The sequence below is a fragment of the Macaca fascicularis genome, chromosome 14, assembly GCF_037993035.2.
Source record: "Macaca fascicularis isolate 582-1 chromosome 14, T2T-MFA8v1.1".
NCBI classification, from domain to species: Eukaryota; Metazoa; Chordata; class Mammalia; order Primates; family Cercopithecidae; genus Macaca; species Macaca fascicularis.
Window position 1 is genome coordinate 58819479 of NC_088388.1, and position 14096 is coordinate 58833574.

The window sequence follows — 14096 nt, forward strand, 5'->3', positions numbered from 1 at the left end:
AATGTTGAAATGTTCAAAAATTTTAATACTGGGTCTTTGCATAGTCATAAGTGACATTCATCTTTAAATTTCTTGATAGTGCCATTAGGCTTGAGAAATAATAAAATCCAAAGCCCCCAACTGACTGAATGGACCCCCAGTTGGCCAAGGGAACTCTGGAAAAACCTCAGAAGCTGAGTTCCCATTCATGTCAGGAAAGATGGGAGGTCAGACACACCACATTATTCCCTTCCCTTAGCTAACTAACATTAGGCTTTCTTCCCTACAGTCTAAACAGAAACCAGCCCTTTCAAAAGACTCCACACTGAAAATGTCAATGACTAGTTTATCTTCCCAGGTACGCCAAAAAGACATAGATTAATTATTCCTTCACTCCTGAGACATCTGCTTCCTGTATTCCTTTTTTCTTCAAATGTTTACCTTATATAAAATGTAGATTTACTGGGTACTAAAGTCTGAAAACTATATAATCATTAATCTCACTGCCACATCCCCTTTTTAAAGGAAAATATATAAATACTAAACCTTTTGAGACCCTCTAAAGAAAAAACAGCCACAGATACACCTGTGACCCCTATTTTTCCCAGATGCATTCTCAAGCTGGCTCAATAAATCTTGACGATTTGAGACTTATGCCTCAATCACTCATTTTGGTTGTCAGGCTCTATTATCAATAGTTTTCATCTTTAAAAAATCAATTAGAAAAGCTGTCTTCCTCTATAATGCCCTGAAATGGTTTCAGAAATATAAGAATTTTCCTTTTTCTGACAGTCTGGTAGAAATTATCTTAAGAAACATTTACTTTTGTTGAATTTTTCTTTGGGCAGCTTGGAAATCCTGTTGTCTGTGAAGGATGAGATGGTGACTGGCCCAAGGCTATCACGTGAAAGAAGTCGCCACTTTGGTATATACTTTCTTTTCTGTGTTTGTTATAATAGCGCCGGTTAGCTTTCTCTAACTAGCAAGACTGTCCTCACTGGGAATCAATCTCAGTGAAGCCACCTCTCTATGTATCACCTATGCCAAATGTCAGCAGCAGTATTACTATTCTGTGTGGATAAAAGCCCCAGTAACATTACTTGCAAATTTTTACGAAAACCATTTGCCCCCTCTGACTGCCAAGGTCTGTTCTCCAGTCCTCCACATTGACCCACGGGATATTATACAGTGTGATTTCCTGGCCCCTTTCAAGGCACACAGGTTCCAAAACGTTGGGAATATTTGAAGCAATAAGTGTTTTTGTATGCTAATGAGATGGCTGGTAGCTGGAGGCTCCTGGATAGTCTCAGGATGGGGGCTGGTTGCTAGGAGAACCAACTATGTGATTAAAGGGTTGGAACTTTCAGCACTCCCCATACCAGCCTCCAAAGAAGCAAGGGGGTGCTGAAGGTTGAGTTTATGACAATGGCCACTGACTTAATCAATCATGCCTACCTAATGAAGCTTCCACTAAAAGATGGGATTCAGAGAGCTCCCTGGTTGCTAAACACATCCATGTGCTGAGAAGGTGGCACAAGCCAAATGCACAGGGATAGAACCTTCCAAACCTTGCCCTATGTGTCTCTTTCATATGGCTGTTCATTTGTATCATTTGAAATATTCTCTTATAATAAATGGGTAAACATAAGTAAAGTATTTCCCTGAGTTTTGTGAGCCATCCTAGCAAATTATGGAACCTAGGGAAAAGAGAGTTGTGGGAACCCTGACTTATGGCCAGTTTGTCAGAAGTACAGGTCACAACCTGGAACTTGCAATTGGTACTTCAAATAGGGCAGAGTCTTGTGGGACTGAGATCTTCACCTGTGGGACATGATGCTACCTCCAGGATGATAATGTCAGAATGGAATTGAATTATAGGACACCCAGCTGGTTTTGGAAAATTGCTTGGTGTGGTATAAACCCACATATTTTGGTGACCAGAACTGTGCAGGAATTGACAGTGTTATCAAAGAAAAAGTGTTGGTTTTTGCCTTACAATAAGCTAAGAGGCTTTATTTTCTCCCACACACAAGGAGAAAAACATTAAGTTTGTGGTGAACTAAGGAAGGCCACAAATTATTTGACACTACTCCCATCAACAATTGTTTGCCCTAGAATCTGAGCTGGCCTGTACTATTTTCACCAATAGAGGATTATGGAAGTGACTTCATGCCAGTTCTGGGCCTAGCTTTTAAAATAACTGACAGCTTCCTCTTGGCCCTTTGAAATCCTGAATCCCTACCCTGCGGAAACCACATGGAGAGGTCCTAAGACTAGAGGCAATGCTAGAGTAAGTAGACAGATATGAGAGCAGGGTAGGAGAGAGGCCCCCCAGGAATGCCAAGCAATGGTTGAGCCATAGTCAAGCAATCATAAACCTTTTCCTCTGAGATAATGAACAGGACAAGGGAGGGCCCCCAGAAATGTCTGGCTCTCATCAGGTGAAGGACAGGTGAGCATAAAACTATCCCTCTGAGACAATAAGTGGCCACAACTGCCACCAGAAGGGAAAGGAGTCCTCCAACAGATAGAAAACACCTGGAGCCAGCGAACCACAATCCCTGATAAAGTATCAAGTGTGTGCAAAGGGGAGCAAGATGGTGGACTTTGACCTGTATATGACCTTCCTGTATATGACCAGTAAGGAAAAGTCGTCCCAAAGGAGCATGCATACAACTTCAGTAAACACGCTGTGCACGGGACCCCTCACAAGTGCTGGCAGGCCACTGCACACGGGTAATCAAGCAACAACCTGCCCAAGGGAAGGATCAGCAGGGGAGAAGAGCCTGGAAGACGAGTCAATGTATAAAGTCTCAAACCAAGGATCAAGAGAGGCACTTGAATCTCTCAAGTGGCCTGCTTGATTTCTTTAAAGTGTACTTTGCTTTTTTTTAATAAACTTTGCCTCTGCTTTAAACCTACTTCTGCCTCTCAGTTGAATTCTTTCCTCTGAGGCGGCAAAGACCAAAACTGCTGAGAATCACTAGTCTTCTGGCTGATAACAGGAAGAGGGGTCTGGCTCAACCCAGCCTTTCAGCCCTCCCTGCCAAGGCAGCAGACGTATAAAAGTTATCTGGGACCTCCAGAGCAATCGGGTTGCCAGGTGAATAACACCAAGGGACCCCAAGTGATACCTTATGGAGTATAAGAAATGCTCAGCTGGGCCCTTTCTGAATTCCAATCCAAGTTATGAGATTTAATAAAATCATTATTGTTTTAAGCCACCAAGTTTTGGGATAGTTTGTTATACAACCAATAAATAACCAGAACAGTCTTTCACACACAAAAAAATTTTATTGTGTCATGTTTTTGCCAAATGAAAGACTCTTTCTAGCTCTAGCCCAAATAACCTTATAATCCCTTAAAGGAAATTAATCCTCCTTATCTTTACAATAAGCTATAGAAAGTGTTCATTGTAGAAGTAGACTCCTATTTCTATTGAAATTAGTGATTCTCAACTATTAGTATACTTAATAATTTGCCTGGGAAATTATCAAAATGCTGGTTTCCAAGGACCCTTACCCAGACATTCTGATTTGGTAAGTCTAGTGTGGGGTTCAGGAATCTCCATTTTAAGACAGATACCCAAGTGATCTTGACACTGGTGATCCCAAGAACACACATGGAGACACATTTTAATAAAAGGTGCCAGAGACAGTGAGGCTGTGAGCTAAGCCATGTCAGTGGAAGTAAGGAAAAAACAAGGCACTTTAACTGATCTTCCCTGTCCGTGTCCTCCAGCCTCATATCCAGGATTCCCTTATCCGCATTCTTAAGCTCTGTATCCAATTAAAAACATATTATACTTTTCAGAGAGTTTTATGCTTTTTATTTTATTTTAGCCTCTCAACCACTGTGTGAAGTAGAACAGATATTTTACAGAGAAGTGCGTATCTGACAGCTGCCAAGTGCACAATTTCTGGGCATAGAGTATCTGAAGTTAAGCACCCAAGTCTGGGTATGTATCTATGTATGTGTGTATTTATATTTATATTTTTAAAGGAATGTCAGTTTCTTCAAATCAGAAACACCGCCACCAAGACCCATTTTCTTCATTATGATAGTTACAATCTGGCTTAATGATTAAGTGTGGATTGCTAACTCCCACAGCTTCCAGCAGCTTCTGGGCTTCCTCATCAAATGCCTCTTTGCACAACCTGAGAAAACAAGGGAACATCTCTTTTCCTGTATTCAATTTCCCTACAGCCCTCCACTTTCTCTGTAAAGGATTTATTTCAAGAGAAAAAAAAACTGTTCTGTTAAAATAGAGAGAGAATATTATAACATGGGTGAGGAGTGGGGAAGGGAACTGAGAGATATAGTGAGGGAGATACAGCAGTTGAAGGAAAATAGAAGAAATTAACAGAAGAGAAAGAGAAACCAATTAAAATTAAAAAGGATCCTCCAAGAGCCTTTTGCTATCCAAGCAAAATTAATACTACTACTGATAATAATGAAAACAACTAACACATTTATTGTTTATTGTTATGCTAGGCACCATTCTAAGTACTTGGTCTATATTGACTCAGATGCTCATAATAACCTTACAGGTAGATTTTATCATTTCACCCATTTTACTGATAAGCAAATCAAAACAAAGAGCAATGGGGGACTAGCTTTAATTAAACATTTAGTAAGTGGTAGGGACAGAATTCAAACTCATCTAGGCTGGTTTCAGGGTGCTCAATATTCAACTACTGTGCTATATTATATCTCTCAAAATTCAGTGTTCTATGCGAGAAAAACAAATAAGTGTCTAGAAAATACCCAAGGATACATAATTAGGTTGATTCTGAGGCCTGTAGTAAATGAGTGGCTCCCCAAATCCTTCATTACAGGAAATGCTCCCCCTGAGAAACTAATGGAGACTTACCCTAGAACTTGTAGTTTACACTTAGGAGACTTCAGGACTTTATATAACTTCATAATTCCTTCATACCCTAAGGTATTCTGTGTCAGATTCATTTTTATCAGTCTTTGGTTGCAGATAAGAACAGAGGAGAGATCTTGACAGCAGAGAGATGTCAAACCACAGTATTCCAACCTGTAGAGAAGAGAGACAAAAGACAAAAATGAATTTATTCGATGACACAACAAAGCCCACAAGAGATCTGTGAACTCAGAATGGAGGATAATTCCAGAAACTTTAAAAAATGAGCACAGTATAAATTCAAGGACTATAAGCACCTGTAATATTCATTATTACCAGATATTTCCAGGCTGAACTTATCCCTTCCAAAATCATGAATTACAAATTCGTAATTATTAAGGAATAAATAAAACATACTCTCATGTTACAAAATACTATGAAGCAGTTGAATCCTTGAACATCACTAAAAATACATCACTATAACTAGATATAGGAATTTTGGTAGTGAGTGTTTAAAAAGCAAGGAATAGGCCAGGCATGGTGGCTCATGCCTGTAATCCCAGCATTTTGGGAGGCTGAGGCGGGCAGATCACCTGGGGTCAGGAGTTCGACAAGGCCAACATGGTGAAACCTCGTCTCTACTAAAGATACAAAAATTAGCTGGGGGTGGTGGTATGAACTTGTAATCCCAGCTGCTTGGGAAGCTGAGGGAGGAGAGTCGCTTGAACCCAGGAGGTGGAGGTTGCAGTGAGCTGAGATCGTACCATTGCACTCCAGCCTGAGCTACAGAATGAGACTCAGTATCAAAAAAATAAAATAAAATAAAATAAGCAAGAAACATAATAAGGTCTCTAGCATCATGCCATTGATGCAAATAAAAATGCAATTCTATGGCATATTTTGAATACATTAGGTCAGCTGCCTATAGGTGGGAAAGAAAATGGCTAATTGAGATAAATTAACCAACCCACCCATCTGTCAGTCAAGGGCCTCTGCACAAGCCGATAATAGTATATACATGAACTGAGGAAGCATGTCAAACTCAACCTTCTGCATCTAACATTCTCCTAAACAATTTGAATCTAATTTTTACCTTATGTTTACCTGGCCATTGAACAACTGAGTGCCTATACAGATGCTGAGCATACGAAACTTTTTTTTGTTAAGTGATCACATTTATGTGATGAAGAGATGGTCCCACTAATTATGAGACAGGGTATGTAAATATCACACAAAATCTTTCTTAGTGGAAAAAGCATCATAAAACATAAAGTGTTATCATGAATTCATCAGGAAATATAATCATTTTATATTTTCAGTCACAAATTACAGTCTCAAAATATAGAAGACAGAAACGAACAGAACTGCAAAGTGAAAGACTCAAATCTAGAATTTTAATGAAAATTTTAACATTTTTCACAGTAACTGAGTTATCTGGGAAAAAGGTCACTAAAATTTAGATAGTTTAAACAGAATTAATAATCTTAATCCACTGATACAGAATACTGCAACTGCCTGGGCACAGTAGCTGGCACCTGTAATCCCAGCACTTTGGGAGGCCAAGGAAACAGAGTAGCTTGAGGCCAGAAATTCAAGACCAGCTTGGGTAACAGAGTAAGACCTCATCACTCCTCCCCCGCCCCCCGCCCCCAGCCCAAAAAAGAAAAAAAAAAAGCCAGACATGACAGAAAAACCCCCTGTACTTAGAAAAACTAAAAACTAAATTAGAAATAACAATTTTTCATGTTCTTAAGTATGTTTAAAAAGTCATGTAGCAAATGACAACAAACTTCAAAGAACTGTACTCATGCACAGTATGTTCTCAGAAAACAATTCTACAGACTGAATATAAAAAGAAAAGCCTCGTATTTGAAAATTAAGGAGTATGTTTAAAAATAACCTGTTAGTTGAAGAAAAAAGTTCTAGGTAAGTTTACAAATGTTGTGGACTCAAAAATAACAAAAATACTGCATACAATATCAAAATTTTATGATTAAGTTAATGCAGTCATTTGAAGGGAAGTTGTAACCTTAAATATCTTTGTTGGAGAAGAAGAAAGGGACTATGTATGTCTAAGCATCCAACTCGAGAATTTAGCAAATGGTAAAATAAACCCAACAAAAGTACAAGAAAAAATAAGATAAAAACAGAAATTAATGAAACAGAATGCAGATGTACAACAGAGTGGATCAACGTTGTGTTCTTTGAATACAAAAATAAAGAAAGGGTCAAATTCAATATCAGAAATGAGAAAAAACATATCACTATAGATGATTAAGAAGTTAAGCAAATAATAAAATATTAGATGCTTGCCAATAAGTTTTAAAATTTAGATGAAATAGATAAAATCAACAGTATATACTTAACAAAACTACTCTATGAGAAAGAGAAAACCTAATTATTTAAAAAATTGAATCAGAAGTCAAAAATTTTACACACAAAGAAACTCCAGGTTAGACAGCTTTACCAGAAATTTTTACAAAATTCAAGGAAGAAGTAATTCCAATCTTACAAAAATTCTCTCAGGAAACTAAAAGATAAGGAACACTCCTGAACTCATGAAAATATGGTAATTTTGATGCAAAAACTTGATGAAGACTGCAAAAGAAATTATAACCTATGTCCATTATGAACAAAATTGTTAAATGCTGTCACTAATATTGACATTAATAAAGTAAATTACACAATGTACATAGGAGATATGTCCAAGTTGGTTTGATTCCAAAAATGCAAAGTTCATATAATGCATACATCAATGTGATTCATCACATTTGACAAAATTCTTCAGGGCTAAGCAACTTTAGCAAAGTCTCAGGATACAAAATCAATGTGCAAAAATCACAAGCATTCCTATACACCAATAACAGAGAGCCAAATCATGAGTGAACTCCCATTCACAATTGCTACAAAGAGAATAAAATATCTAGGAATACAACTTACAAGGGATGTGAAGGACCTCTTCAAGGAGAACTACAAACCACTGCTCAAGGAAATAACAGAGGACACAAACAAATGGAAAAACATTCCATGCTTATGGATAGGAACAAAGAATATCATGAAAATGGCCACACTGCTCAAAGTAATTTATGGATTCAGTGCTATCCCCCATCAAGTTACCATTGACTTTCTTCACAGAATTAGAAAAAACTACTTTAAATTTCATGTGGAACCAAAAAAGAGCCCGTATAGTCAAGACGATCTTAAGCAAAAAGAACAAAGCTGGAGCCATCATGCTACCTGACTTCAAACTATACTACAAGGCTACAGTAACCAAAACAGCAAGGTACTGGTACCAAAACAGATATATAGACCAATGGAACAGAACAGAGGCCTCAGAAATATCACCACACACGTACAACTATCCGATCTTTGACAAACCTGACAAAAACAAGCAATGGGGAAAGGATTCCCTATTAAATAAATGGTGTTGGGAAAACAGGCTCTGGACCCCTTCCTTACACATTATACAAAAATTAACTCAAGATGGATTAAAGACTTAAACGTAAAACCTAAAACCATGAAAACCCTACAAGAAAATCTAGGCAATCCATTCAGGACATAGGCATGGACAAAGACTTCAGGACTAAAACACAAAAAGCAATGGCAACAAAAGCCAAAATTGACAAATGGGATCTAATTAAACTAAAGAACTTCTGTACAGCAAAAGAAACTGTCATCAGAGTGAACAGGCAACCTGCATAATGGGAGAAAGTTTTTGCAATCTATCCATCTGACAAAGGGCTAATATTCAAAATCTACAAGGAATTTAAACAAATTGACAAGAAAAAAAAATCCCATAAAAAAGTAGGCAAAGGATATGAACAGATATTTCTTAAAAGAAGACATTTATGTGACCAACAAACACATGAAAAATAGCTCATTGTCACTGGCCATTAGGGAAATGCAAATCAAAGCCACAGTGAGATACCATCTCATGTCAGTTAGAATGGTGATCATTAAAAAGTCAGGAAACAACAGATGTTTGAGAGGATGTGGAGAAACAGGAACACTTTTACACTGTTGGTGAGAGTGTAAATTTGTTCAACCACTGTGGAAGACAGTGTAGCGATTCCTCAAGCATCTAGAACCAGAAATAACATTTGATCCAGCAATCCCATTACTGGGTATACACCCAAAGGATTAGAAATCATTCTACTGTAAAGACACATGCACACATACGTTTATTGCAGCACTATTCACAATATCCAAAACTTGGAGCCAACTCAAATGTCCATCAATGATAGACTGGATAAAGGAAATGTGGCACATATACACCATAGAATACTATGCAGCCATAGAAAAGGATGAGTTAATGTCCTTTGCAGGGACATGGATGAAGCTGGAAACCATCATTCTCAGCAAACTAACACAGGAACAGAAAATCCAACATCCCATCTTCTCACTTGTAGGTGGGAGTTCAACAATGAGACCACACGGACACACGGAGGGGAACATCACACAACAGGGCCTGTTGGGGGATGAGAGGCTAGGGGAGGGATAGCATTAGGAGAAATACCTAATATAGATGATGGGTTGATGGGTGTAGCAAACCACCATGGCACGTGTATACCTATGTAACAAACCTGCACATTCTGCACATGTATCCCAGAACTTAAAGTATAATTTAAAAAAGAAAAAGAATATTCCTAGCAAATTAGGTGTAGAAGGCAATTTCCTTAAATTGATAAATTGGTGAATCACTGAAATTGTGCTTTAAACATTGGGAACAACATATGATAGTTCATTATCCCCAGACATGTTAACATTATATCACATATATTAACAGTTACTAAGGCATATAAAAAACGAAAAAAAAGAATGTAAGAACAGAAAAAGAAAAAATAACTATATTGTATTATTCCTAAATGATGTGATTGTATACCTAGAAAATACAAAAGTATCTACAAATTAGCAACTAGAATAAGCAAGAGAATGTGGCAGGCTATTGGATAAGAAACCAACTTTTTAAAAAATCCTATGTTTCTATGTATAAACACAATGAAAAAAATAACTAAAACAATCATTTACAACAGCATGAAATATAGCAAGCACTTTGGAATAAAGTTAACCAGCAACAAAATACAAGACCACTCAAGAAAAAATTACTAAGCTTTATTACAGACCTAAATAAATGAGATATGTCTTTTTGGTGTATCAGGAGACTCACTGATAGAATAAATGCAATTTGATTCAAGACACCAACATATAGGTAGGTTGGGGGGCAGTGCATGTGTGTGTAACTTGATAAGTTGATATTTCCAATTTATTTGCCAATGTAAAGGGGAAGGAGAGCCAAAATTCTCTTTAGGAAGATGGGAATACTTGCTGTAGTAGGTACCAGGGCTTATTATAGAGCTATATTAATTAAGACAGCATTGTTAGAACTGGGAATTACAAACAGGTCAGTGGAAGAGAAAACAGAACCCAGGAACAGATCCATGCACCAATGAAAATGTGGTTTATAACAAAGATGTCCCTACCAAGCAGAGGGGAGAAAAATTTCAATACCTTTTGCTGGAAAAAAAAATGAGTATATAGGAAAATTATAAAATAGAACGTTACATCTACCTATATTTTTAAAAGGTAGATTAGAGGCTCCAAAGCTTCATAATTTGCCTTTGATATTTCAGAGATAATATAGAATTAGAATATAATGTATAAGATATAATGGGTTTCTGTAAATATTGTAAAGATGTTTTTCTCTCCCATTTGTATGATTCCTCCAGACCGAAGGTCTCCATGCAAGTAAAGGATAATTGGAGAATAGATGAAGTTCTAGCCACTAGGATGGGACAAACTGATTTCATCGGTGTAGGGGAAGAGCAGCAACAATATTTGGAATGGAACACCTTAGAACCTGGAGGTGTGGCGAGTGAGGAGAACAATTCATGCTCTATTTTTTCACCTAGATCCAAAACTTCAGCCTGGCAAAATAATTATGTGGTCCATGGAGTCTATGCAGCAACTGCAGCTAACAGACTGACCTACAACCTGGTTTGTTATGCCTGTCTATACACTATGAAAACAGAAAATCTAATATAGACATAGCAGGTCCTGAACTACTTTGCTGTGCCTGATGCCATCAATAGCAGCCTCCCAATATGGAGCCTTATCATATGTATACAAATACAATCACTAGCACAACCTTGTTTCAATTCGATACAAATCTGCAAGCTTCTCTTGATGCCAGAACAGCCTTGGAATATACCATGTATGAGAATGAGACAGCTACAACTACCAGTGAGACTGCTCACCTGGCTTAATCAAACTAGTGCAATGGCTAACCAAATAAAATATAACAGCAAATCGAAAATTAGAGTGACCTCTACTTTCAGTTACGTGTTTGCTTGTGGGGAAGAGCGGACTGCTAACTGTCTCTTTACTGGGGAGGAGGACTGCTTTTGGCCAATCTTTATTTATTTATTGCCAGTGACATCAAAGAATGGTAGGTCATTTTAGACTCCCTTGTATGAGTTCTAATGCATAAAAGACCTAGTAGTCCTTCCTGGAACTTACTCAGTTGACTGAGTCAGACCCCTGTGGGAATGTTTGAAATCAATACTACACATTGGCCTCATCCCATGCTTGGAGTTTTGTTATTAGTGGCCTTAATTAAATGGTAGATGAGATTAATTGAACAGATTTGGTCCCAATCTCTGTTAATCAGAGTGGCCAGTGGAGTAGCATATTCATGTGAAAATTCACCAGAAGCCAAGATTTCACTGTGTAGAAACAAGGGGTAGACATTTTGGGGAGATATTCTTCCATAGGTCTTTCTCTCCCCTACATGTTTGCTAACAAAAATGGAAGGCCCTGACAACTGTTTACCTTGGCCATTTTCCAGGGTTGTGTTTGTAATGAGCAACCTTGAGGGACAAAGAGCAGGCTTATTACTGCCTCCTGTAAAATCCTGGGTCTCTCAATCTCCATCTGGACCCTCTTCCATCTGGACCCTCTTCATCAGCCCTGTGAGACTTTGGAGACAAAAGGAACTGACACAAACATGCTAATACTCATGCTTTGCTCTGCTACAAGCAATAAAGTCCTTTGTCTCTGATAAGAGTCTTGTGAGTTTGGTTTTGTTTTTTGGCCAGCATCCATGAAACAGTAACAGGTGAATTTATTAGGTTGTAAGTAGGATAAAATTAAATCTCAGACCTAACAGTTACATCATCATCATTGCTATTATAAAAATATATAGTCAATGAAAACATAAAAGCTTCATTTTCTTGGAAGAGTCAGGGGAGATATCTCTGGAAGACTGTTAAATTTCTAAAGGATGACATATGTCATTATGTCTGAGCTTCCCACACACAGAGCACAATTCTTGACCCTGAGGTCAATAATTCATGTTGTATAAGTGAAAATGTACTAGCCAGTATCAGTTCAAAATTAAACAAAAATCTAAATACAGAATTGAACATAAGAAATGTCCACAACACAGAATGTGATTTTATTAGATTACAAGCTCTTTAAGAACATAGCATTTTACAGATAGAAGATAATTAGTAAAAATCTTCAATTTAATAAAAAATTAATTCAAAGACAAGTGGACTATCTGACGAATGATAGAACATGGAAGACCCAAACCAGGTACCACTTGGGTACTAAGCATCTGTCCAAAGTACTAAAGGGGACACAAAGAAATGTGAAATATGGCTTCTATAGTAAAGAACATGCAGTACATTGATCCACTTATTTGAAATTTAGATTCTTTTTTCTGAGAGTAACTTACCTTCTAGCCCCATTTAGTTTGTATCCTCTCTCCATACACTAATTATCTTCTAGCTATACTAGCTACCAAATAGGCATCATTTTCTTAAAAGAAAACTATGAACTCACCCGAGCCTCTGAATGTTACAGTTTGGATATCTCAAAGCGTCACATAGAATTTTCATTCCATCATCCTGCAAATTGTTGTTCCCAAGGTCCAGGCTCCTCAGGTTTGGGTTGTATACAATAACAGAAGCCAGATCCAGACAACATGCATTAGTGAGAACACAGCCCATCAATCTGTAAGAATTACAATAGGAAAAGTGAATCCTTCCGTTGTGAGGCTTAATAAGTTTCCTCCTAGGAGATACACCCAGGTATTTGAACCTCTTTTCTATCTACAATCCAGGACATACATGGGAGAGTCTAATTTATCAGTAAAAACAGATGGGATTTCTTAATGAGCAGAAGAAACCAGCAGGTAAAACTGTTGTCTTCCACAAACAGGTTGTTATCTACAGAGCTTTAAAAATCAAGGGTATAAACATTTATTTTTACCAATAGTTAAAAAAAATAAATATAAGCCTTCCCAAGGAACCAATAGATCTCTGTGCTTTCAGTTTTTAATATATCTTTAAGTGAAAAAAGTTTCCTGGAATCCATCTCAAAGTATTATCTTCAAAGAAGAAAGCTACATATAAAAAGATATTTATTCCAGGTCCTTTGCGTGGTATTCAAGAGCACTCACAATCTGACCTCAAGCTTTCTCTTTCCATACTTTGTCCCCACAGTATTTTCTAACCACACACATGAATTTTTCTCCAACTAAACCATATTTGTTGTTGTTTCTCTTCTATTCTCTCTCCTTTCCTTCTGTTTAGCATATCCCCACATAACAGAATCTTCGTCATTTTTCTAGCCTAAAGTAACTCTGTCTCCACTGAGAAGTCCCAACCTTAATCCCTGAGAGTGTTGTCATATCCTTATAACAATGTATGGAATATATTGTAATTTGCTTTATATTTATTTCCCTGTAATCAGCATTTTATGTTATTTGGGGACAAAAGCATCACCTCAGTGACTTTTAGTTTCCTTAGCATCTAGTTCATATTGGTTGAAAATATTGGTTAAGAGAATTGACATGGTCTGCATAGAGGCTTTGGAAGGTAACTAAGCAAGTACAGCATTGTTTACAGCATTGCTAAGGAGAGAAAGTTGGCTAGCAAAGACCTTGAGTATATAGGTCACTTAGAAATTGTATCTCTGTAGTTAAATGAAGACATTGGATTTAACAACATCCATTAAGTAAATCTTTGTCTTCCAGTTGAATAATGATGAACGAAATTCCAGAGAATCAGAGAATCACAAAATAACCCATATCATCTACACTTTCCTAAAGTAAGTAAAGGTATTGATTGGACCCTATGGTGTAATTGCCTTTGTGTTTAGAGTTGTCACATTAAACTATTAAACTCATTTGGAAGTTTAGTTATCATGAGTCAGTCTGGTCAAGACAAATACTTCTTGGTCTACC

At 37.4% G+C, this 14096-nt stretch overlaps 1 protein-coding gene across 1 annotated transcript in view; it reads right to left on the minus strand.

Moving 5' to 3' along the window:
* Window positions 1-3253: 3253 nt before the first annotated feature.
* NLRP14 (NLR family pyrin domain containing 14) overlaps window positions 3254-14096 on the minus strand; it is a 44553-nt gene continuing 33710 nt past the window's right edge. Inside the window, exons 10-12 of the mRNA XM_005578755.5 lie at window positions 12692-12862; window positions 4853-5023; window positions 3254-4136 (exon numbers count right to left, since the gene is read on the minus strand). Of these exons, the coding sequence (XP_005578812.3) occupies window positions 4001-4136; window positions 4853-5023; window positions 12692-12862 (478 nt within the window). The 3' untranslated portion in view covers window positions 3254-4000. The remainder of the gene's footprint in view (window positions 4137-4852; window positions 5024-12691; window positions 12863-14096) is intronic.